General features: G+C 35.4%; 1 protein-coding gene across 9 annotated transcripts; it reads right to left on the minus strand.

Annotated features, from left to right (window-relative positions):
- Positions 1–12,382: 12,382 nt before the first annotated feature.
- LOC107867712 (maltose excess protein 1-like, chloroplastic) lies at positions 12,383–25,010 on the minus strand. 9 transcript variants are annotated; one of them, XM_047410368.1, is made up of 11 exons: positions 24,813–25,010; positions 17,903–17,948; positions 15,267–15,710; positions 14,978–15,151; positions 14,598–14,888; positions 14,406–14,495; positions 13,547–13,648; positions 13,317–13,435; positions 13,113–13,175; positions 12,956–13,017; positions 12,383–12,780 (listed from the first exon to the last, which is right to left on the minus strand). In XM_047410368.1, the coding sequence occupies exons 3-11, from the start codon at positions 15,507–15,509 to the stop codon at positions 12,698–12,700; spliced, it is 1,227 nt and encodes a 408-aa protein (XP_047266324.1). In that variant the 5' UTR covers positions 15,510–15,710; positions 17,903–17,948; positions 24,813–25,010; the 3' UTR covers positions 12,383–12,697. The 9 variants fall into 9 exon arrangements, with proteins under 9 accessions (XP_047266324.1, XP_047266325.1, XP_047266326.1 ...); XM_047410369.1 differs by having other exon boundaries at positions 17,903–17,990; positions 24,813–25,000; XM_047410370.1 differs by lacking the exon at positions 24,813–25,010 and adding an exon at positions 18,130–18,595.
- Between the last annotated feature and the right edge of the window lie 219 nt (positions 25,011–25,229).

A 25,229-nucleotide genomic window follows, 5' to 3' on the forward strand; every position in this document is an offset into this window, starting at 1 on the left:
GTTAGAGTTGTTGAAAAACTATGACATGAGTGTTCTATATCATCCGGGCAAGGCCAATATAGTGGTTGATGCTCTCAGTAGGGTGTCTATGGGTAGTGTTACTTATGTGGATGATGGTAAGAAGAAGTTAGTTCAGGAAGTCCATTAGCTTTCCCGACTAGGTTTCCGCTTAGTCGATTCAGTAGAAGTTAGTGTGTGGGTTCAGAATAGTTTAGAATTATCTCAGGTTTCTGAAGTGAAGGAGAAGCAGGATAGAGACCCCAGCTTAGCTAAGTTAAAAGAGGCAGACAAAGGTCAAAAAGTAGAGGTTTCTCCCAAGGGGGAGATGGTGTGTTACGCTGCCAGGGTCAACTATGTGTGCCAGGTGTAGATGACATGAGGCAGCAGGTCCTTGCAGAAGCACATGGTGAGCGCTACTCGATTCATCCAAGGGCCACCAAGATGTACCACATCTTGCAGGAAGTCTATTGGTGGAGTTGGATGAAGAGAGACATTGAAGAGTTTTTAGCTAAATGCTCAATATGTAAGCAGGTCAATATTGAGCATCAGAAGCCTAGTGGAAGGATGTAATGACCCAAGACTACCCTCTAGCTGTTACACGGTGCTTATAATCCCGAGGGACCACAAGCTAACCCATGAGTTGGTACCTGCTGTGAGCACTAAATAATATAATCATGAATGCAGAAGAATAACTGAAAACCTACAAAGGGTTTAATAATGAAACGACTACTGAATTATTAATCTAGCATAATACTGAAATCTAAGTAATATAAATAGCTAACTGTAGTGTCTGAAAAACCTCTAAACTGAATACTGTGAGTTGATGGGATAGGCCCCAACTAACTCTACAAACTACCGAGATAAAGATATGAAGTAATATAATCTATCCTCAGAGGATGAGGACTCACCACTGCTACTATACTGCTGATGATCTGAGAGACTAAGTGCGATCTGGGAACTGAGCGTCAGCACCTATGATATGATACATTATAGCGCAAAAGAAAGGTGTGTGATCAGTACTTTGAATGTACAGGTATACTAAATGAGGTAGGCTGATGTGCATGGTTTCATGAATAGGAATAATAATAACTAATTGATTATACATATAAAACATAGAGCACTGAATAGAGAACATGAAATCTGTAGGCACTGAAATTATGAAGAAAACTGTAAATATCGAGTATGCATGACATTCTACAATTATTGAAGATATGTGAAAATCTGTGGACACTAGGGATGCATGACCAAGCATATAACATGGACTAAGTAAAATCTGTAAACTAAAATACTGAAAAAAATACTAATATCGGTATACTTTGGTCAAGCAACTCTAAACTGCATAACTAAACTAAAATTATAATTGAGACTACATCTGAGACTGTAGGAGGTATCATCTAACCGACATTCCCCAATTTGAGCTAATCGGGGTCCAACCTGTAACCCCAGTTGAAAGGGTGTTAATACCGTGCCAGGGGTACTAACAATGACTGTGTGGATCCACTAAACTGATATAATATCCAAAGGACTAAGGGTGTCAAGCCTGAACTGATGGGTGACCTCTGCGAGATAGTCAAGCCTAATCTGACGGGTGATTACTCATATCCTACGTTGGCTACGTAGTTCTAGAGTATAGGGACTGCTACTAATGACTCTGCCTATCTTACGGGGAAGCCTCCATCCCTGCACTCACTTGGTGCTAAATCCTACTCCCAACTAAAAGACATTGGATACTAGATTATTCTAAATTTAATGACTGGTATCTGACTATTCTGATAATGCTCATAATATAATCTAAAGACTATTCTATAATGTACTGAGACTAGACTAGATAAATAGCTATGGTTTTCGGGTATTCAATACCCCTAGGACTTAAAACAATAATAGTAAAAAGGACACTAAAGCTTGAAGGACAAAACATGAAGGCTTTCATTTAAATCAATCACTCTTGTAGGCATTTTATCAAACACTTGTAGTTCATGGTTTAAAACAATCATAGGAATGTCATAAAACATATGGAAATAGCATGAATCTGACATAATAGAGTTAAATTGAGGTCTTGTTCAATAAATAACAACATTAAAACATAGAGGATTAAATAATAACAATAATTTCATGGTAACATGGTATAGAATCTTAGTTCATGGAGATTCATGGGTGAAATCATAATTTAAAACATAATAACTTGAAATATCACAATTTTATAATTTAAAAGGTTGCTTAGACTCCATGGATAAAAGGGATCCATGGATGAACATCTAATATATCTTAAGTGATGGATTTCTTGAAGTTCTTGGTGAATTCTTGAGGATTAACCTTGAATTTGAGAGCTAGGGTTCTTGATTAGGAGAGAATGCCTTTTAATTTGGGGGAAATTAATTAAAAAATAATTTTAAAAATACTTTTAGGGCTTAAATATCACACTTGGGCGGACTGAAAAATGGGAAAAGAATTATTTTATCCCTAAAAGAAATATTAATTTTTCATCGAATTTTTCAAAATAGGAACCTGGCACGACGTGGAGCTATAACGCTGTGTCACTGAAAACTGATAATTGGGAACTGAGGACTTTGCGCGACGCGGAGAAATCGCGGTGCCCTTTTGATTCTAAAATTCACCCTTGGCGCGACACGTCATTATCGCGACAGGACACTGTAAAAGGACAATTGAGATTTTGGTTGATGGAGCGACGTGGTGGTTTTGCGGAGCTTCACTGGAAATTGACAATCGTCATTTATGCTGGCTCCATGACAAGCTAAGGGCTAAAATGATAGTGTTTAATGACTGAAACTTAAAATCGCCATAACTTCTTACCCGATTATCGGATTTAGGAGAATTTTATATCGTTGAAAAGATAATTGAATTTCCTATGAAATGGAAGGATCTAAACTGGTAAATAATGAGGGTTTCAAAAATTTTATATACGAATACTCATGTATTGAGACTTAGAATACGCTAAGGAAATGCAGGGTATTACAGAGGGGGTGAACATGGATTTTGTGATGGGTTTGTCCCGTACTCACTGCCAGCATAATTCGATTTAGGTCATTATAGATAAATGACCAAGTCATTTCATTTCTTACCAGTCCATACTTCCTATTCAGCCGAGGATTATGCCAAGCTTTATGTTAGAGAGTTGGTCAGTTACACGGAGTTCCGTTGTCCATCATTTCAGATAGAGGTACGTAGTTCACCTCTCATTTGTGGAAAGCCTTCTAAAAGGGTCTTGGTACCCAAGTTTACCTCAGTACAACCTTTCACCCTCAGACTATGGTTAAGCAGAAAGGACCATCAGGACTCTAGAAGATATGCTAAGAGCGTATGCCATCGACTTTAAAGGTAGTTGGGATGACCACTTGCCCTTTATCGAGTTTGCATATAATAATAATTACCATCCCAGTATTTAGATGGCTTCATTTGAGGTGCTTTATGGGAAGAGATATAGATTTTCTATTGGTTGGTTTGAAGTGGGTGAGGCCACAGTGGTAGGGCCTGACTTGGTAATTGATACCTTAAAGATGGTTCAGTTGATTAGGGAAAGGCTTAAGATAGCTTAGAGCCTTGAGCCGGCAGAAGTGGTATGCAGATGTGCGAAAAAAAATCTCGAGTTTGAGATTGGTGATTATGTATATTTAAAAATCTCTCCTATAAAGGGAGTGAAGAGGTTTGGCAAGAAGGGAAAATTCAGTCCCCAATATGTCGGTCCTTACCAAATTCTCAGTCGTTTCAAAAAGGTAGCTTACGAGCTTGAGCTGCTTTCAGACTTAGCTTCAGTGTACCTGGTATTTCATGTCTCCTTGCTTAAGAAATGCATACGCGACCCAGAAGTTGTAGTCCCTATGGATGGGATAGATGTTTAGAATAGCCTCTCTTATGAAGAGATCCCAGTCAAAATCCTTGATCATCAGGTTCGCAGACTGAGAAACAAAGAAGTTCCTCTAGTCAAAGTTCTTTTGCAGAATTAGTCCGTTAAGGGAGATACTTGGAAAGCAAAAGCTGATATGCGGACCAAGTATGCTCACCTCTTCTCCGCAAACTCAGATTTAGCTCAAGGTAACAGTTCTCCTTGAATTTACTCAGTTCTATGTTTAGATTTCCTTTATGAGTTTGATATCAGTTCAGTTGCATAGCATTCTCATATCATGCATACCCTCATGAAACAGCTCAGCCATGTGTCATACTTTCAGGATTCAGTTTTTGTCATGCTTCAATTATGCATGTTCAGTATGAAAAACTCAGTATATCAATAATTTCAGTCATGTAATTATGCCTCAGTTGTGCATGTTCAGTGTGTAGACTCAATCTATTAGTATTCTCAGCTTAGTCATTCTCATTCGAGGATGAAGGTTCCCAAGGGGAAGATATTGTAAGGCCTCACAAAATTCTAAGCTTAACTCATCCCCTTGGAGCATGAAAGGAGGTTCCAGACTTAGAAATTTCAACTAAGTATCCATACTTAGAATTATTTTAGACTTCATAAGTTGAAATCTTATTTCACGATCCTTACAACCATAAAATGTTGATCTTTGGATTAAATCATGATCAGGGGTGTCATTAGGTCTCTTCGAGTGAGTTTTGGATTTTTTGGACCTCATTTGAATCAAGTTTGGATGACCAAAATAGTGGGTCCACGTGATCTCAATGCACCGTGTCGCCCATCACGTCGACAGATATTTTTCCCCAGCTTTAGAGTGCAATTCCAGTGAATCAATGCAGACTCATCGTGATGTATCATCCATCGCACAGATCCCATTAATGCGGCATATCGGGCTGCATGTTACTGGGCGTGATATCAGTCATTAAAACTCCACGTCCAGAGAGGTATCTTTTCACACCTTATATCATCCCCCAAAACACGAGATTAAGCCTCTCATAAGGCAAAATCCCTCATTCTTTCTCAAAGTTTACTCAAGAACAAACCTTAGGGGATCTAAATTCAAATTCAAGCTTCAAGAACGCACCATCAATCTTCACTAATTCAAGCACCAAGGTATGTGAAGTGTTCATCCAAGGGTTTCCTTCCACCCTTGGAGTTCAAGAAACTCTTTTAAACTACAAGTTAATTGATTTCATGAATTCCATGTTAGATTTGAGTGTATTCATGATTATGATGTAAATTGTGTTCTAACCCATGGTTTATTTCAAGTTTCATGTAAAATTATTTATCATTTGTGTAGTATCATGTGAATTCATGTTAAAAGCCCTTGATTTGCAAATTGGGATTTGAAAGTATGATGCCTACATATTGTTTAGTAACATTTGTATAGATTATGATCCCCAAGTTCTTGATAAATTGCTCATGTGAATTAAAGGTGAAAACTATGACATGTTACCATGTGTTCCCATTCATGTACAAGTTCATGCATCTCAAGTGTTTGACAAAATGCCTAGGTGAATGTATTATTAACAAGTATCTATTGTTATGCTTTTCAAGATCATGACATACTTTACTTTCCACGCTTTCGAGTCCTGGGGGTATTCAATACCCAAAAATCTAGTTGTTTAACTAGAATTACAGTAGCTTCAGAATAGTCTCAGTAACGTCATGAACAATAGTACTCAGTCAGTTACAAAACTCAGTGAACTCAGTCCAGTTCAGTCAGTTAACACGATCAGTAACAGTTCAGTTATACTATTATTATTACGGTGTTATTATTTAGTGCTCACAACAGATATCAATCATGGGTTAGCTTGTGGTCTTTTGGAGTCATAAGCACCGTGTGGCGTCCGGGGTACAGACCCAGGACGTTACAACATCTAGGGCAAGAATGTGAAGAAGAAAAAGGGGAAGGTGATATAGCACATAATGTTGCCTTCAAAATCCCTTAGGGACTAGCTCCCAAATTAGGTCAATATCATTTAATTTTCTTATATAATTACCTTTAAATAATAAATGATATGCGACATGTCACTCTCCCGCTCTTTCAGAAAGCTTTCAATGTTCTTTAAGTCCAAGAGACGCTCTCATCTCATCAGACACATCACTTCAGACACAATTTTTCATCAAATTTGAACCATTCCCTCTTGTCCTATTTAAAACCATAAATTAGATTCTCTCTCCATCATTTTGAATAAATCTCTTTCTCACAAGCCTCATTAGTTCCTAAACCCTCTTAAAACTCATACCAATTACTTTTGTACAAGAATATTAAATTTCTACAATTTCGAATCCTTCCTCATCCTCCCAAAAAAATGAACTCACTCCCTTAAAAGTAATATACACTCATTCCATTCCATCTGGGTTTGAAGAAACATTTGCTACTACTAAGTTCTCCTTTTTATCCGTGTCTAATATTGCTAGGGATTTCAACTGTAAGAAGGTAGAAACTTCTGATGACCTTCATAAAAAGTGGGAAAATGTCATTGATGCCATCTCTAAGTCCCAAATTGAATTCCTTTAAAGTATTTTCCCTGAACTCACATCACAATCCAACAAATATGAAGAATGAATCCCCGATAAACAAGTTTCTTCCGGTCAAGATTTGAATTTCTCCTCCAAAACCCAAACTTTATCTCCTAACAAATATGAATTCTCTAACAAATCAGGAAGTGCCTACCTAGATGAAACCCTATTTGAAGACCCACCAACCTCTAGAAAGCCTTCCTATAATATTTAAGTTATGATTGAGGAAATAGAGGTCTAGGCATTTATTGTTTTGTGTGCAAAACCCTCAAGATGGGAAACTCTCCCTGCAACCCTGTTCACAAGAAGGGAAAATGACTCTACCTAAGATGGTAATGATGAAAATATGGTACTCCCTCTGGTGCTTGATCTCTCAAGAGAAAATAAAGATGCACAAGGTGCTTCAGATAGTAACAATAAAAAACCCTTGTCTTAGCAGTTATCTAGGAAAGGATTGTCTTCCTCAGTAGTAGGATGGACACAAGAAACCAGGGTGAGTTCTAGAAATGCATTGAAGGAAGCCTTGGCAAAAAATAAGAATGACACCAAGAAGAGAAGGATGGAGAAAAAAAAAAGCAATAAATATTATTGAGCCAGTTGTTGTTGGAGATTTTGATGAAGAAACTGAGAATGGTGATAGCAGGGATGATAACTATGATAGTCTTGATGATCTTTTTGCAAATTTGTCTAATGATGATAATGACAGTGTATTCAACAGTGATACTGTTAATTCAGATATAAAGAGAAGTGTGAGAGCCTCTAGAGCTAAGGTAAAGGAAAAGAAAATCTTATCATCTAAAAAAAGGGAAGAAAGTTTTATCTCCTAGAAGAGGAAAGAAAATTGTATCTCTGAGAAATGGGAAGGAAATTCATTTGACAGGTTCTATGTCTACAATGACTGGGAAGAGAAAAATGGTACAATCTACAGGCAACAAGGAACGAGGTTACAGTTCCAAAGTTGTAAAAACCTCAGGAGCTCCTAGGTCATCTCCTAAGAGGACTAGTCCCTTGGGAGAGGTCTTCTCCTCTACTGGAAAGGGAAAAGGGTTGTCAAGGGAGGCAAGGCAAAAAATTCTGAAGACTCAAAAAGTTTTGAGAGAAAAGGTGTTTGACCCTACAGTAGTTGAGTTTTCTAGAATGAAGGAATTACTAGAATGGGTTAGGCTTTAAGCTTGGGAGCATCTATTTGAGAGACTTGTTCCTCCTTTGTATGAATAAGAACTACACTTGTTTTATCACACTTGACATTCTTTGAAGATGATTTATACATGATCTTGCAGGTGAATGGAATAAATATGGTTGTTGATAAGGAGATAATATCAAAAATCTTGGGAGTCCATAATGAGGGGATAAAATTTGTGAGAAATAAAGATGGACCTACCAGGTTTTTGACAGTTTGTAGTAATTCAGATGATATGAATGCGAATAATGTAACCAAGAAGGACCTGAAGGGTGAGTACCAACTACTCTTTGAGTTGCTAAATAAGTGTCTTCTGCCTAGATAAAAAAAAAAGAAACAACTATCATAAGTCCTAATCTATATTTCATGGAGATGTTGGCCAAGTTTAAGAAAATCAGTCTTCCTACTCTTATCATTAAGCACATTCATACAGTGATGACTGCAAAAGATGGCAAACATTAAAACACCTTGGCTTTGGACCCTTAGAAAATTTCCTAAGTTTGAGTTTCTGGATAAGGTACAGTTTGAGCATACTTGTCGTATGCTAAGATACGGTTTAGTACCCCCTCTTTGATATATTAGTCAGTGTATTTAGGTTGGTTTCTGTCCAAGGTATGACTAGGTATCATACTAGTAGTATGTTACTAAGTCGTATGATGCCCTAAGTTAGCCTAGTGGATTCTGTCTAAGGTACGACTAGGGTGGGTACTAGTCGTATGTTAAGATACGACTTGGTATTATATGTTCGTATGTTGGTTAGTATAGAGTTCTAGGTTAGGTCTAGGGTATGAGTTAAGGGTACCACTCGTACCCTAGGGTACGGATTGGGGGATAGGTCGTACCCTCTTGCGACCAAGTTTTCAGCTTTTAAGCTGAGGACATTTTGGACATTTCCCACCGCAAAAACCTTAAGTATCTACACCTTAAAACATGTTGAGGCCTCTTATAACTTACTTGTGAAAGATTAAACACTCTAAAAACAGACTCTAACTCTTTCTTTAAGATTGGAGGTGTTCATCTAGAGGCTAAAGAGGTCTAGTTCTTTTTGTGAATCACCTTGTATAAAGCATGTGACTCTTCCCTCCTTGTGAATTCATAAATGTCATGTGTTTTAAGGTGTTATTATGATTCTTAAATAATGGTTTTAAAAACCAATAATTGGGGGTTTTGTTTCATATGGTTAAATATTATTTGCTCTTTGTTTAATTGGGCTTATACATATTTTTGGTGATGGTTTGCACATGTAGGTGCTTTTTGATTGTGGTTTAAGAATTAGGTCATGAGTAACCCTAATCTTGATTATTTTCACTTTGGTTTTGTCATGGTAAAGGTATGCCCTCAAGGTGTTTATTAAAATGCGTAAGAGAAATAACTAGTCACATGTTAATGGTGTTTTGAACTAAGGCAATAGCTTAATGAGTATGAATGGTTGGTAAATGGTTTTGTAAAAGCCTTGTTGGACATGTAATGAGTTAATTGGCAACCTTTGTGGTTTGATTGGTTAAAAGGGTTTGAGTCCCTAAATATGAAATTGAATTGTGTTTTGAACTAAAGCTTGGTATGGGAATGCTAATGAAAGATGAATGGCGTTAAAAAGGTTTTGACAACCATAAATTGATTTGAATTGTGATTTGAACTAAGGGATTGGCCTATTAAAGTAAATGGTTGACAAATGGCTTCATGAAGACCTTATGGTCATATATAGTGTTGAAATTGTGACCTTAGTGGTTTAACTTGGCTAAATGGGTTAGGGTCCCTAAGTGTTGAATTGAATGGATGTCATTGCATAGACTAAGGGTTAAAGTCCCAAGATCGATTAAGAAGGGTCAAAATAGCTTGAGGTTAGAGTTCACTTGCTTAATATGATTGTGAGGTCCGAAGGGTCAAAATGGCTTGAGGTTAAAGTCCACTTGCTTAATGTAACCGGGACATTCAAAGTTTTAAAACTATACGAGTGGGAGGTTAGAGTACCCCATTTCATGTTCTATGATTGGGTGATTCAAAATGAATGCTAAGCCTTTTACCTTTTCCAGATACTATATATATATGCATATGCATGTGATTGCATATGATGTTTTAACTTGGTTGAATGATGTCATTATTTTATCCTTATCCCTAAGTTACATGCTAGCACTCCAATTACTAACCGTCTTTGGATGCAGTATCCCTATGCGATACAGGGGACAGATCTTCTTCTTCTCTTCCTGCGCAGTGACCAGGTGTTCGAGCAGTTCGTGTGTTGATATTGAAGTGGTGAGCTTCCATACTTCAGAAGGCATGTATTTCATGGTCTTTTTACCTTATGTCATAGACTTATCTTAGACTTGGTTTTCACTATTATTAGGGGCATATCTTGACATATTACTGACTTCCAATTTGTAGAGGATTTGTGGATGACTGTGGACTTGGGTACATTGGTTTAGTATATTGACATTAATGGATTGATTAGAAACTTCTTAAGTTATGATTATTAGGCTTGTTTCTGTTATTTTGTTATGTGTTCGGAGTTCATCCGACACTTGTGGATTGATGTGATGGTTAGGTTAGGTTAACAGGACGACCACCGATCCTTATTGGACTAGAGATGCCCATTACGACGAGGCCCCGGTTTGAGTCGTGTCAAATATGGACTGACATATGGGTTCTAACTTAATAGGATTTTTTATTACTTCAATATGGTGTGTGAAAAAAGGAAAGGTTGGATCAGCTAAGCAAATGTTTAATATGACCACTCTAGAGGAAAATGAATATGTTCCCAAGAGAGGTGAGGTGGTAGGAAGTTCAAGTCCCTTATGTCTGAGCTGGTGGAAGTACAAAAGATTTTGAAGGAAAAACTGGAGTTTATGACTGCCATAATTGCTTTAAGGGATGCTAAGATTATTGCATTAAAAGTTGCATCTGCAAAGTGAGGTTATGTTGGAACAGATTCAGAAGAGAAGTTGCACACTGAATGCTGCCCTGCAGAAAAGGGTGAAAAAAGCTAGAAGAAAAGGTTAAAGCATTAACTACCAAAAATGAAGACCTGACTCAGCAGATTCTTAAGGCACGTGCTGATGAAAGTGAGAGAATGACAATCCTCCTTAGACAATTTTCTAAAGCTTTTTCCTAGAATCCCTTTTCCTCTGATCCCCACTCTTTCCCCCTAGCTCCCTACTTTCGTTGTTCCTATAGTGTATTTGGCACATTTTCAGTTTGTTTTGTTGTCACTATGTTGGAACGGTTTTTGGTACTTGCCTGTGTTGATGATTGAATGCCTTTTTTTGTGTTATCCCTTATTTTATTTGTATCTGATCTTTTCTTGCCTATGTTAATGTTGCCTCAATGGCCATGAGTTAACATATATGGTTCTCTATGCTTGGTTTACTGCATAACCTCTTTGATGATGCCAAAAAGGGGAATTATTTTGATGTATAGCTTGCATAACTTGTATTGCTTTAGAAAGGTTGGGTTGTAGCTGGGCTGTGGTAATGAAATAGGGGTTCTCATACTCAAGGGGAACATGGTCATAAGGGAACATGGTGTGACTTGATGCTCATAGATAGGGGAAAATGGTTGGGAAAACTGGTTTGGCTAAGGCTACTACTTGTGTTGCTGAAGGTGTACACTGTGCTGAGTGGAAATTGCTTGAAGATACTGACTATGCAGATTTGTTTAGTCAATAAGGGGGAAATTGTTTAGTCCTCATCTTTGATGATTGACAAACTTATATTTTAGGAACTATTTTCTGGAAATATTGTGATAACAAAGTTATTACTGCTTAGGAAACAGATTGGGCTCACCTGTCACTATCATGGTCAATTGTCACAGTTGACACAAAGTACGAAAGTTGGTGGAACAGTTGCTACCACCTTTTCGCCTCAAGTAATCGAACCTCTCCTAGTTTTTTGGTGCCATAATATATATTGCTCATCTTCTTCAACAAGAAAACCAACGCTTCCATATTCTTACAATAAAATATCTCTCTAAAGCTGTGAATTAAAGACTTCAGTGTTAGGGAACTGATTGTTCATCGAGTTGTATCTTTATGTCCTTGTTGTATTTGAGTCTTTGTACTTTGCTCTTAGACGTTTGTCTATATTTGCTTATGATTGTTAGTAGGTATTGAGGTGCAAACCTTTCCTTTGTAATCATCTAAAGTTAGGTGATTGTTCAAGGTAGAGTCAGATGTTGAGGTGCAAACCTTTCCTTTGTAATCATCTAGAGTTAGGTGATTGTTCAAGGTAGAGTTAGTTTGGCGTGTCCAGTTAAAGTTAGCTGGAGGTTGAAGCAGTAGAGTTACTGCTTGTGTTTCCTTGTAATAGAGTTATTGCTAGGAAACAAAGAATTAGGAGGTTAATCCTTGGAGTCTGTATTCAAGAAGTTGCTTGGATATAGTGGAACTTAGAAATTCTGGAGGCAGGTGATGGTTTTTCTTCCTTAAGCAAAGAGTTTCCACGTAAAAACCTTGTGTCTGCTATTTACTTTATTCCTGCACTTCTTAGTTTATATTTCTCCTAGTTCTTGTTGTCTGAGTTTATCTGGAAACTGATCCCTGAGTTGAGGAGCAACCCACTGAAACTCTTCAATTAGATTACAATAGATTGTTAAAACATCATCAATATATAACGACAAGTTCAGTCATTATATTCCGATCATTCCAATTTATCCAGGTTTTGTAAGAATTGAAATGAAATTACTAGTAACTAGAGTTCTAATAACCAAATTAACTAACAGTACGCAAAATCCTCCTTGATTTTATGTCAAGTCGCTAATATTTAGAGTTCTAATAACATATATCTGATTATGCCGATAAAATAATTTGATTACCTTAAACTGCGTTAATTTCATGGAAAAATGGATGGTCCCAAAATGGAATACAACAAATATATTTGCTCTAACATTGCATTTGTAGTTTTATTATTCATTGGCATTATATGTAGTAAAAAAAACCACAGGAACCTTTCTCACTATTTGCCATTGCAACTAGACCTTGCCTCATGTACCCCCAGACATTTGTCAAAAGCACTTTCACCAGATCTTTTAAAGAAGAGCACTTGATTTATAGCAGAAATCCCAAACTCGAACATTCTTGCTTTTCAAACAAACAACCAAAGCCAAGGTAGGACAAGTAGGATCAGCTATGAACCAGAAATCAATTCCTTCAACGATTTCAACGGAGAATTATAACCATATACTTGTGTGTCTCTCCAAAAGCTGAACACTGTTTTCACCCAAAAAAAAAAAAAGAAGAAAAAAAAAAGAGTCGTATTGCTATCAGCCAAATGCAAATGGGGAAGGCCATCAATGAACAAGGAATAAGATGTTGCAAAAACAGTAGTTAAACGTATGAGAGAGAAAATTCAAGTTAAAAGAAGACAAATGAAGTGAGAATGTACCCAGCCATGCTACAAAGCCAGTTGTCGAAGCCAAGAAAAATTCCCTGCTTGTAACTTTGCAGCTGGATGCAGAACAAAAGAGATTTAGTACGTAGAATAATGCTCGATTCTTGAATAAATTTAAAAACTAAGAGCACAGCACTTCTGCACAACTTACCAATATAAGCAGACAAGGTTTCCCCATCCATAAAAAATGCATGCCCAAGTTGAACCAGTGAACCTGTTATTAATCAAGAAGAGAATGAAGGGAGGAAAATTAAACACTTTGTACAAAAAGATTCAGAAAAAATGCATATGCTTGTAAAAGGGTTAGCAAAAAAGGAAGTTTGCAAATCAAGGGAAACAATTAGAGACGCCATACCACATCAAATCCCGAGTAAAGAGTGCTCGTGGAATCATGAGTCCATTCCCGATCATCGCAAGCAACATTGAAAGAGCTGATAAACCTTTAATATTATCTGGATTTAGAAGGTTTGTCCACTAGAACAAAAGTATCAGTCAAGATGAGGAACTTCAAACTTGTGAAAAACTATGACTTGACAATTTTAACCTCCCCGTACAAAAAAAAAAAAAAAAAGTTGTAGAAACTACCATTTGTGAAACTGGCATCCACATGAAAAGAAGAGTGGCTGTCCATCCTGACAATGATCCTACAAATTTGATGCCCTTCTCTGGAAGTTTCCCAGTCCGCGACTGTAAAGTACATCAGCGTCTCAGATCCATGTTCTCATTCTCTCAAGCTTAACATAATTATCTTACCACATAAAGTGCATAAAAAGTTTCTAGCTTGCTCTAGAGCCCAAGGCCAATGAACAAATAGTAATTTTTAATCTTAATTGACTTCGTGTATATAATCTAACAGTATCAAGTAAAGAAGGTTCAATGCCTCAATGTGAACTACTGCCTTTGCAATATTGTTTGATAACAGTTAAAAGTCCCACATCAGAAAAGGGATGGGCAATTGGTTTCCTTATATGGACTTGGCAATCCTCCCCTCATGAGCTAGTTTTTGGGGTTGAGTTAAGACTCAAGATCCATTCTTTACAATAACTTTAGGCTTTCTCCTATGTGTATCTTTTGCAAAAAAAGGAAGTTTTCAAATAAAGTTCCAGTTATGGTCACCATAGAGCAAAATGACAAAAAATATCACAATAAGACACTACAAAAGCTTCTCGTGCTTCCAGGCACATCCATTGGATGTGACAATCTGCCTGCACAATACCGAGCTTCCATGTGCAGTCCATTATTGTACCTTTAAAAAGATTACTTTGTTTAATAAGGAGACAACACTAATCAACTACAGTATACAGGCTCTCAATCTCCTAGTTGGAAAGCCACCACTTAAGATTTGCCTGTTCCAGTTTATATCAGCAGAATAAAAGGTATGGACATTTCAACATTCTCCTTGAAAAAGAAACCACGTAAACAAGCTGCAAATGTCAAAGCTTACCATAATGACAGCTAGAATGGCCAGAACAAAAGCTATAGCACCAGGCAAGATGGTGTTTGGAACATATGGGATGAAAGTTGACCACATGACCTGCACAATGCATGTTGCAGAACACCAGAACAAGTAAAAGAATCTAACCACCAAATTCTCATTTCGGATGGTAGAAAATAAAGGAAAAGAGAGGGTGATTACTTGGGGAAGTGCAGATAGCCCAGCAATAGTAATAAAATCCTCCCAATAACGCCAGATTGCAGGATTGAGCAAGTAGAAGTAGTTCATGAAGTTCACAACAAGACCACAAGCAATAACAACGGAAGTGACTGCATAATGAGGTAAAGGCATAGATCCAGCCATGGCTAGTTGTGATATCACAATATAAATGGTCACGACACCCAAAGTTTGCACAACGACCACCTCCGTCTCCCTCTTTTTTATAAAGTATGATAGCAAAGACAAATTACCAAGCAATCCAGTGAACATCCCCTGTGTTATGTTCAGCTCAGAGTATTTATCGCTCCAACATTAATAAGACCACAGATATAAGTCGCTACAATAGAAGTAGAATGCAATACCAGCCATGGAACAGCAAATAATGCAGCTTGATTTCCTGCTAGAAGGTTACGGGCATTGAGTATTATTTGAGGCAGTTGTAATATGAGAAATGGAATATTTGCAGCTCCTGCAAATTTTGCAGTCAATGAATCCCATTGCTTAAAGCTCTCGCTGCTCTTTAAATCTTCCGATCTCTACATTTAGCAACACTGTTAGGCCATATTTCTTTACTTCCAACTGAATCCATGGCTTACTTTAAGAAATGAGCCCAACAACCAATATTAGAAGCATAATAAAGGGGATAAGTACCTGATCAATAGGACGGGGAGCATCTGAGTCAAGTGCAGAAACCGGTTTTAACCGGTAGTGGCAAACTAATGGGCTTAAGAGCACCAACTTGTTCAAAGTATTGTTCTGTTTGGCTCTTTTCCTGTATGGAAGGAGAGCTGGAATTGACTTCGGATGCTGGAGATTCGCATTGAAGATATAACAGTTGGAGGGTTGGTGGGAATGTAGGACTGCCTTGCCCACTGGCAACAAAGATCCAGCCATTCAAAATATCAAAAAATGAAGGAACTATAAGTTTGTATTCATCACCAGCTGTAAGGGAGATAGTTTATCAGAAAAGGTCAATCGTAAGTGCTACAAAAGTAACTCTCAACGAGGCAGCTGATCCAACTTCTAATGGTTCTCCACTAAAATTAAAAGACAATTACTGGTAAGCTCCAGCATAAAGTCCAGCCTGTATCAAATCTACATCAAAAGCAAATTACATGAAAATCACAAATTAGGACAGCAAACATACTAGCTCAACATACTTCAATCCTTTTTAGCTATAATAAGAAAAGAGTAAAATCAGAGACACCGGTAACATAACAAAGAGTGAAATCAGAGACACCGGTAACATAACAAACTTCTTTAATCTCCATCAATCCAACTCGCTGTGTGTTTGGATCAGTGTCCTCAACCGTGGCTATCAATTGACTTCAAAATCCATGACCCAAACAAGTTAAACAATCTCTAATACATTGCCGCAAGCCAAGTCTGAAGCACACAAAGAACGTGCTGCAACCGGGGAAGGTGAAGAAGGCACGAGAGTGTCATATCAGAACTTGGAAGAAAACTTGTAACCATTTTAAGCTAACTCTCACTCAATAATGGAGACAAACTCAATTTCCATAACCTCGCACACAACTCACATCTATGATAATAATGCTTCTATTAGAAATCAAGGCTGAGAGCAAGCAATAGAAATTTTTCTTTCCATTCCACTTTAAATGACACTATTACGATACGCGGAATCAAACAACTTTTTCTTTGAAAAAAAGCTTTCTCATATATTTTTTGAATATTCTTAATTGTAAAATGTTTTAACTTGCAGTAATTTTTATCTAGTTTTTATTTATACAAGTTTTATTTAAAAAAGATTAAGAAATCAATATCCAATTTGAGACAGAAAATCAGATAGTTTGACCCTCGTACTCTGAACCTCTTCATCCTTTTTGAAATGAAGGAGTATGTAACACTACAACAACAATACTATGCCTCAATCCCCTGCAAGTTGGGACCTCCTATGAATCCTCATTGACCATGTCGCTCCATTTAAGCTGGAGTACGTAACAATAAACATTGTAAAAAAATTGGAATAACAAGATCTCCCGTTAGACTATAACACTCTGCAATGAAAAGACTAACTGGGGAATCTTAAGAATAACTTGTTGGAGTCCCACATCAGTGGGTTAAAGGGTCCTTGGTCTCCTTACATAGTCTTGGGCAATCCTCCCCTCATGAGCTAGTTTTGAGGTTGAGTTAGGCCCAAGGTCCATTTCTATATCATGGTATTAGAGTCAGGCCCACTCAATTCATTTTTTTCCAATGTTGGGCCCCTCATCTTCTATTGTCCACGCTCCAGATGTCCAGTCCTGGTATTAGAGCCAGACCCACCCAATTCATTTATTTCCGATGTTGAGCCTCCCATGTCTTGGGCAATCCTCCCCTCATGAGGTTGAGTTAGACCCAAGGTGCGGGGCTGTTGGAGTCCCACATCGATGGGTTAAAGGGTCCTTGATCTTCTTACATAGTCTTGGGCAATCCTTCCCTCGTGAGCTAACTTTTAAGATTGAGTTAGGCCCAAGGTCCATTAGCTTTTGAGGTTGAGTTAGGCCCAAGGTCCATTTCTTTATCATAATTGTAAAAAGGAAAACTAAAAACTGAGGTTGAGTTAGGCTCAAGATCCATTTCTTTATCATAACTGTAAAAAGTTAGGCTCAAGGTTCATTTCTTTATCATAATTGTAAAAAGGAAAACTAAAAACTGAGGTTGAGTTAGGCTCAAGGTTCATTTCTTTATCATAACTCTAAAAGGAAAACTTAAAACTTTGAAAAATTAATGAATTGATAATAACATTCAAACTTCAGCAAGTTGCATCGAATCAAAGGGAAAAATACCAAGTTACAAATTAGACCAAAGGGCAGTCCGATGCAATAAGCTCCCACTATGTATAAGTTAGGCCAAGGTTCATTTCTTTATCATAACTGTAAAAAGGAAAACTTAAAACTTTGAAAAATTAATGAATTGATAATAACATTCAAACTTCAGCAAGTTGCATCGAATCAAAGGGAAGAATACCAAGTTAAAAATTAGACCAAAGGGCAGCCCAGGACTGCGGAAAGACAGAACCACAAGGGTCTATTATAAACGTGGAAACAACTTCACCAAGGCTCCACTTCTATGAAATACTTATACCATCCACAAATAAATGACATAACTCCATCATATATAAAGGACCAAAATTTAACCTAAACCTTCCCTAATTGATCATCCATACTTATCCTAGAACTGTACTGCAAGTTTGCAAAATTCTTGAAGCTTGAATGTCTATGAATAGAATGAATGGGTGTTTTTTTATTTTTTTGTTTTACGTAACTGATAAAGTTGCAGCATACCTGGACACAAGGTCACCGGTTCAAGTTGCCTTTTGCAGAAATGCCTCTGTAGAATAGACACTTGTGATTCGACCCATCTTGGGATCATCTTGATATTCATTTAATTTGTGAAACAACAAACAGAAACTATTTACCAAATAACCAAAAATCTAAGATGCTTTGATACTTAACCATACCATTTATCTTGTTGATATTTTAACAGCAGAAATGTAAATCTCAAAGCTTACCCTTTTTTAAGTCCAAGAAAATGAATTAAACTTGATTTCGATTGACGGGAAAAAGGAGAGAGTGAAGTTGAGAGATGAGGGGCATGTGGAGATTATTGGGGGAGAATTTTTCTTTTTTCCTTTTCAATCAGTTAGTTTATTTTTTCTTAAAGAAAAAAATCTTTTTTCAAAAGTTAGCTCAAAAACTTTTTTTTAAAAAAAAAATATAGTAAGTTTCACGTGTCTTAAATTTAATTTAATCTTAAACTAGGAATGTGCTTGTTAATTTTAGGTGTTTAATAGGTGGAACCCCAAGATGATATGTCTACATATAAAATTGTGACTAAAGTTTGAAGAGCTCAAATTTTATGCTACTTTATTTTTAACCTCTCTAGTGGCAGTAGCAATTTAAAGAATTTCGTTGACTCTAAAACAAAGCACATACACCAATTCTCTTTACATGAACAAGTATAGTATTCTATAATATCAATTGCTTATCAATAATTAGCAACTTAGCAAACCAATTAATGATTATTTCCCGAACTCTTAAATAGGAAATGCAAGTTTCAAAGTTTAAGATACATTCACAAGAATACCAAAACAAACAGACCACAACTACATACCTCGAAGATTAAAAAATATAGAAGCTCGAACTTCCTCAATTATGTTATCAAGATAACTTCTTAGGTCAATGGGTCATAGACATTCATACATTATATTATATACACTAGTCAGCTTACGCCGTGCTATACACGGCTCAATATTGATCCTTAAAAATTTTATGTTATGTATGATTCTATTATTTAATTAAAATCTTTATTTGTTTGGTTGAAAAATTCTAAGTTATGCATATATTATTATATTTAGATTGATGAAATTTGTATAAAATATTTTAAGTTGTTCAAATTTTTATGGCATTGATAGTCAATTATATTTTTTAAATAATTTAAGTTTTTAAATTATTGTGATTTATAATTTTTTCTCTTTTTATTCTACTAATTGGAAGTGACATAGTAAAATTATTATAACAAAAACTTGTGAATTTTTTTAAGTGGTTTCATATAAGACGCCAAGTTAATTTAAAACATTAAAAAATAATTTATCATTTTATACCTATTTTATTTTTTTAATTAAATATTATTAATTTTTAATACTTAAATGACTTATAATAACATCAAAAAATAATTTATTATTTTATATCTACTTTATTTTTTATTAATATTATTAATTTTTTAACAATTAAATGACTTATAATAATTAATTATGAATGATATAGTAAAATTACGATTGAAGCAGCTGAAACAGTCATGTCATAAATGTCCATTTTATTTTTTTTAGTTTTTTAATGTGTATGACTTATAATAATTAATTACTGGTTATATAGTAAAATCACAATTGAAATAGCTGAAGAAGACATGTCGACCATGAGCAGTCTGTTTCAGCTGCTTATTATTTTTTATTAAATATTATTAATTTTACTTAAATAACTTATAATAATTAATTATGAGTGATATAGTAAAATCACGATTAAAGCAACTGAAACAGTCATGTCATAAATGTCGATTTTAATTTTTCTTTATTATTTTTTTAATACATAAATAATTTATAATAATTAATTAAGGTAATATATTAAAATCACAGTTGAAGCAGCTGAAGCAGACATGTCGACCATAAGCAGCATAAATGACTATAAAAATTACTTGTGAAAAAATTTAAGTGGACCTCATAAGGTGTCAAGTTAATTTAAAACATTAAGAGTTAATTTATCATTTTATATTTATTTTATTTTTTAATACTTAGATGACTTATAACAATTAATTAGTGGTGATATAGTAAAATTATTATTGAAACAGCTAAAGCAGACATATTATAAATATTTATTTTACTTTTTTATTAAATATTATTAAGTTTGTAATATGTAAATAATATATAACAATTAATTAGAAATGATATAATAATACTTTTTATTAAATATTATTAAGTTTTTAATATGTAAATAATATATAACAATTAATTAGAAATGATATAATAAAATTAGAGAAAAAGCAAATACGTTGAGGTGTCTTCTTCTTCATGCTTGTATATATGTATAATATAATATAATAATATAATATAAAAGAAGACAAAGTGAGAGAAAAGCTCAAATATCTAAACTAGATCCAAAAGAAACGGGCATCTCAAAACAAATGAAGGATGGGTCATATGGGCAGAGGCATAATCTATGCTCTGCCCGCTGTTAAATAAGTAGACACATTTTTTATGAAATTATTTATTTTTAAAAAAGTATTTTTTTTTTTTTTTTTACTAAAAAGGAGTAAGACAACAGTTTTTGTGAGTTTTTATAAGGGATTAGAGGAGAAAGGTGAGGAGAAGAGGTTGTTTAGGCTTGCAAAGTTAGTGAGCGGAAGGGTCGTGATCTGGATCAGGTGAAGTGCATTAAAGGGGAGGATGGAAGAATTTGGTGGAAGACAACCTCATTAAGAAAATATGGCAGTCGTATTTCCATAAGCTCTTGAATGATGAGGGGGACAGGGGTGTTGTGTTAGGGAAGCTGGAGTATTTCAGGAAGTGTCGCGACTTTGGCTATTGTCGGCGTTTAAAGGTAGAAGAGGTCAGTGAGGCTATTCGCACGATGCTTAGGGCCAGGGCGATGGGGCCCGATGAGATTTCGGTGGATTTTTGGAAGTTCTTTGGCGAGTCAGGGTTGAGGTGGTTAACCAACTTGTTTAATGATATTTTTAAGGCAGCAAAGATGCCTGAGGCGTGGAGATGGAGTACGATGATTCCTTTATTTAAAAACAAGAGTGACATTCAGAGTTGCAACAACTACCTGTTGGGTTAGAAATCGAGAGGGCGTCATGCGGAAACTATTAGTTGCAAACTATGATACAATAACTCAGATAACAAAGAAAAACATACTAAAAACATAATATTGTTATGTGATTTGACCAATTGGCCTACATATAAAACCTAATATTAAAAATAATATGAAAAAGTATAAAACTAATGAGAGAGAAAATCTCCCCCTAAACGAAACTCTTAAAAGACTACATCGTGGATACTATTGTGTTGTGGTATAAGAAGGGGATCTTCTATTTATAGAGTTCCAAAATCTTTCCTCCAAGAAAGAGGTTAGCCAAATATGGAAAAGAATTATATTTTTTCTTTCAGAAAAAATAAAAGTAATTATGGTAACTTTTATTTTCCTTATAAGAAAAAGTAAAACTTTAATATAGTAAGAAAATCAGGCAAAAACCCTAACAAATCTCCCCTTTTTGGCTTGATTTTCTTTAAAATATTCTTGATCCTCCTTCTTCTTGTGCATGATCTTCGTTTTTCATATATATTCTTCATATATCACTGTTATTTGACATGCTTTAAAAATTAGCCTTCTGGGGTTAAAATATATCAGCCATTTTCGGGTTAAAAACATTGGAGCCCTTTTGCAGGGTTAAAAGTGAGCTTTATTTTTAAATATGTGACAGCAGGATTGTTGAAAATATGATTGATAATTATCTCCACATGTAGTTTTATTTTGACAAAATATCTTCATTATCATTTAATTGGTTGCAACTTTGACCTTAAACTATCCTCAATCGAACCATCGAAACTCTGAACCATAGGCTCTGATACCACTTATTGGGTTCGAAATCGAGAGGGCGTCATGCGGAAGCTATTAGTTGCAAACTATGAGATAATAACTCAGATGATAAAGAAAAACATACTAAAAACATAATATTATTATGTGATTTGGCCAATTAGCCTACATATAAAACCTAATATTAAAAATAATATTAAAAAGCATAAAACTAATGAGAGAGAAAATCTCCCCCTAAACGAAACCCTTAAAAGACTACATCATGAATGTTATTGTGTTGTGGTATGAGAAGGGGGTCTTCTATTTATAGAGTTCCAAAACCTTTCCTCCAAGAAAGATGTTAGCCAAATATGGAAAAGAATTATATTTTTTTCTTTCAGAAAAAGTAAAAGTAATTATGGTAACTTTTATTTTCCTTCTAAGAAAAAGTAAAACTTAAATATAGTAAGGAAATCAGTGCAAAAACCCTAACACTATCGGGGTATTAAGTTGTTGAGTCACACGATGAAGATTTGGGAGAGGATGGTGGAGCGGAGGTTGAGGAAGATTGTGTCTATTTCGGAGAATCAATTTAGTTTTATGTCTGGTCGCTCAATGACTGAGGCAATTAACTTTGTGCAGAGACTAGTAGAGCAGTATAGAGAGAGGAAGAATGACCTTCACATGGTGTTTATCGACTTGGAAAAGACGTATGACAAGGTCCCTAGGGAGGTGCTTTGGAGATGCTTGGAGGTGAGCGGGTATCGTTGGCGTACTGCAGAGTGATTAAAGACATATACGAGGGTGCGAAGACTCGGGTTAAGACAATGAGAGGAGATTTTGAACATTTTCCGGTCTTGACAGGGTTGCATCAGGGATCAACTCTTAGTTCGTTTTTATTCACTTTGGTGATAGATGTGCTGACGCGGAATATACAGGGCGAAGTGCCTTGGTGTATGTTTATCGCGGATGATATAATTTTGATTGATGAGTCGTGACAAGGGGTTAATGATAAGCTGGAGGTTTGGAGACAAACCTTGGAGTCTAAAGGTTTCAGGTTGAGTAGGAATAAAACGGAGTACTTGGAGTGCAAGTGTAGTGATTCGAGGCAATAGGAGGAGGTAGTAGTGAAGTTGGATTCTTAGGCGGTTTGTAAGAGGGATAGTTTTAAGTATTTCGTGTCTACGATTCAGGAAAATGGAGAGATAGATAAGGATGTCTCTCACCATATTAGGGCAGGTTGAATGAAATGGAGGTTTGCTTCGAGAATTTTATGCGATAAGAAGGTGCCCCAAGCTGAAAGACAAATTCTATAGAGTTGCAATCCGGCCTGCTATGTTGTATGGAGCGGAGTGTTGGTCGGTTAAGAATTCTCATATCCAAAAGTTGAAGGTGGCGGAAATAAGGATATTGCGCTGGATGTGTGGATTCATGAGGGCTGACAGGGTTAAGATGAAATTATTTGAGAGAAGGTGGGAGTGATGTCAGTGGAGGATAAAATGCTAAAAGTGAGGTTGAGATGTTTTGGTCATGTGATGAGAAGGGGCACGGATACCCCAGTTCGTAGGTGTGAGAGGTTGGCCTTGGATGATTTCAAGTGGAGTAGGGGTAGACCGAAGAAATACTGGAGAGAAGTGATTAGACGTGACATGGAGCTGTTGCAGTTGACTGAGGACATTACCCTGGATAGGAAGGTATGAAGGAAAAATATTAGGATAGATGGCTTAGGGTATGGATGAGTCGTAGTCAGTAATTAGGTGGATTTTAGTATCCTTGGTTTGGCATTGTAATTTTTTTTCTGGATGTTGTACCTGTGTTATTTTATCCTGTTCTATGCCTTGCTTGCTTCTGTATACTGCCTCTTATCTTGAGCCGGGGGTCTATCGGAAACAGCCTCTCTACCTCTTTTAAGGTAGTGGTATCAACTGCGTACACTCCATCCTCCCCAAACCCCACTACGTAGAAATATATTGGGTTTGTTGTTGTTGTACTAACTTACTCTTAATAAATTCTCTAAAAAATAAAGGACGGGTCATATGGGAAGTGACATAATATATACTCCGCCCGTTTTTTAAATAAGTAGACACATTTTTTATAAAATCACTCGTTTTAAAAAAAATAAAAATTTACCAACTTACTCTTAATAAATATTTTTTTAAAATTTAAATCTTTAATAATTTTGTGATTATGTAAACTTTCAAATAAAATTAAAAAAAAATATTATTAATGTCATCTTGATTAATCTAAAAGATTAGTTATTTATAATAAATAAATAAAATAAAAAATTTAAACTATCATTTATTTAGAAACTGAGGAAGTAGTACTCTATAATACTCCCTCCATCTCATATTATTTGGTATGTTTGTTAAAATAAATTTATATCAAAATAGTTGACATATTTAAAAATCAAGAGATAATTAAACTTTTTTTTTTCAATTTTATCTTTAGTAATTTAATGAAAGAATGATTAACTTTAATATATAATAATAATAATAATAATAATAATATTTAATGTGACTTTAATAAAATTATATTAATCAATTTGCATTCTTTATTAATTTTTTCTTATAATTTATACGAAAGATAAACATGTCAAATTATGTGAGACTGAGGGAGTAATGCATAGGAAAGAATTAAATGGGGTACACGGGGATTCACAATCTTAATGTAATCTGGTTGAGTCATTCGAACTAGTATAATCTGTATTTTCTCGGAAGTACTAAAATCTAGACAAGATCCACGTGAGGAAACCCCATGTGAAATTATGAAGTGCATTTCCTACTTGCGGAAGAATGAAATTTAGTGCACCAGACATTTCATATGCGAGGTTCTAATAAGAAGGGTTATACTTCAAGTGGATAATAAATATATATATATATATATATATATGCTGATGCAAATATTAGCAATTGTCGAATGATATCCTCAATCATTCGACACGCCATGATCATATATAAAGAAAGGAAAAAACTGTTTGGATTCCAAAGTTTCAGCACAGAGTAATGTGTTTTATATATTACGCAATTAAAGTAGTATATTGAGTCTCTGTATATATATCGCTTGTGGATGGGAAGTACAGTTTCAATTCATCATTATTGCAGATAATTAAATTGCAATTAACAATTACCTGGCAGAAAGCTGAAGCTGGTACAAGATTTTGATCCTTTTGTTGTAAGAAAGAACTCTATATGAATGTTATTGAGAATTTCTAAATGAAAAAAAAAAAAAAAAAAAGATGGAAAGATTTGGTGGTAAGGAAAGTGAGGACGCTATTGCTCTCAAGGTCAAGACAAAAAGCGCCTACATACAAAATGTGTTGCAAATTACCCAAAACACTTCCATTCCCCTACTAAAAATAAACTATTTTTCCATTGAAATTTCCGATAAAAATTATCGAGTGGTTGTTTTCATAGACATTTAATTGAATCCAATAGGAAAAGAAAAATTAGTAGTGTAAAAGTTAAAGAAGTTTTTTAGCGTTTCAATTAAAATCTCACTGTATATTTTCACAGTGAGCTGATTTAGTGGGAAATGAGTGGAAAAA

The sequence above is a fragment of the Capsicum annuum genome, chromosome 4 (genome assembly GCF_002878395.1).
Source record: "Capsicum annuum cultivar UCD-10X-F1 chromosome 4, UCD10Xv1.1, whole genome shotgun sequence".
Classification (NCBI taxonomy): Eukaryota; Viridiplantae; Streptophyta; class Magnoliopsida; order Solanales; family Solanaceae; genus Capsicum; species Capsicum annuum.

Excerpts from the sequence above, each read along its gene's own strand:
- LOC107867712 (XM_047410367.1), bottom strand. The coding sequence starts at position 15,509 with ATGGCTGGATCTTTGTTGCCAGTGGGCAAGGCAGTCCTACATTCCCAC. Across the intron at positions 14,496-14,597 it reads GGCTATCTGCACTTCCCCAA|GTCATGTGGTCAACTTTCAT; the intron begins GTAATCACCCTC and ends TGCATTGTGCAG. Across the intron at positions 12,781-12,955 it reads TGGCTTTGTAGCATGGCTGG|TGTTCAGCTTTTGGAGAGAC; the intron begins GTACATTCTCAC and ends GGGTGAAAACAG.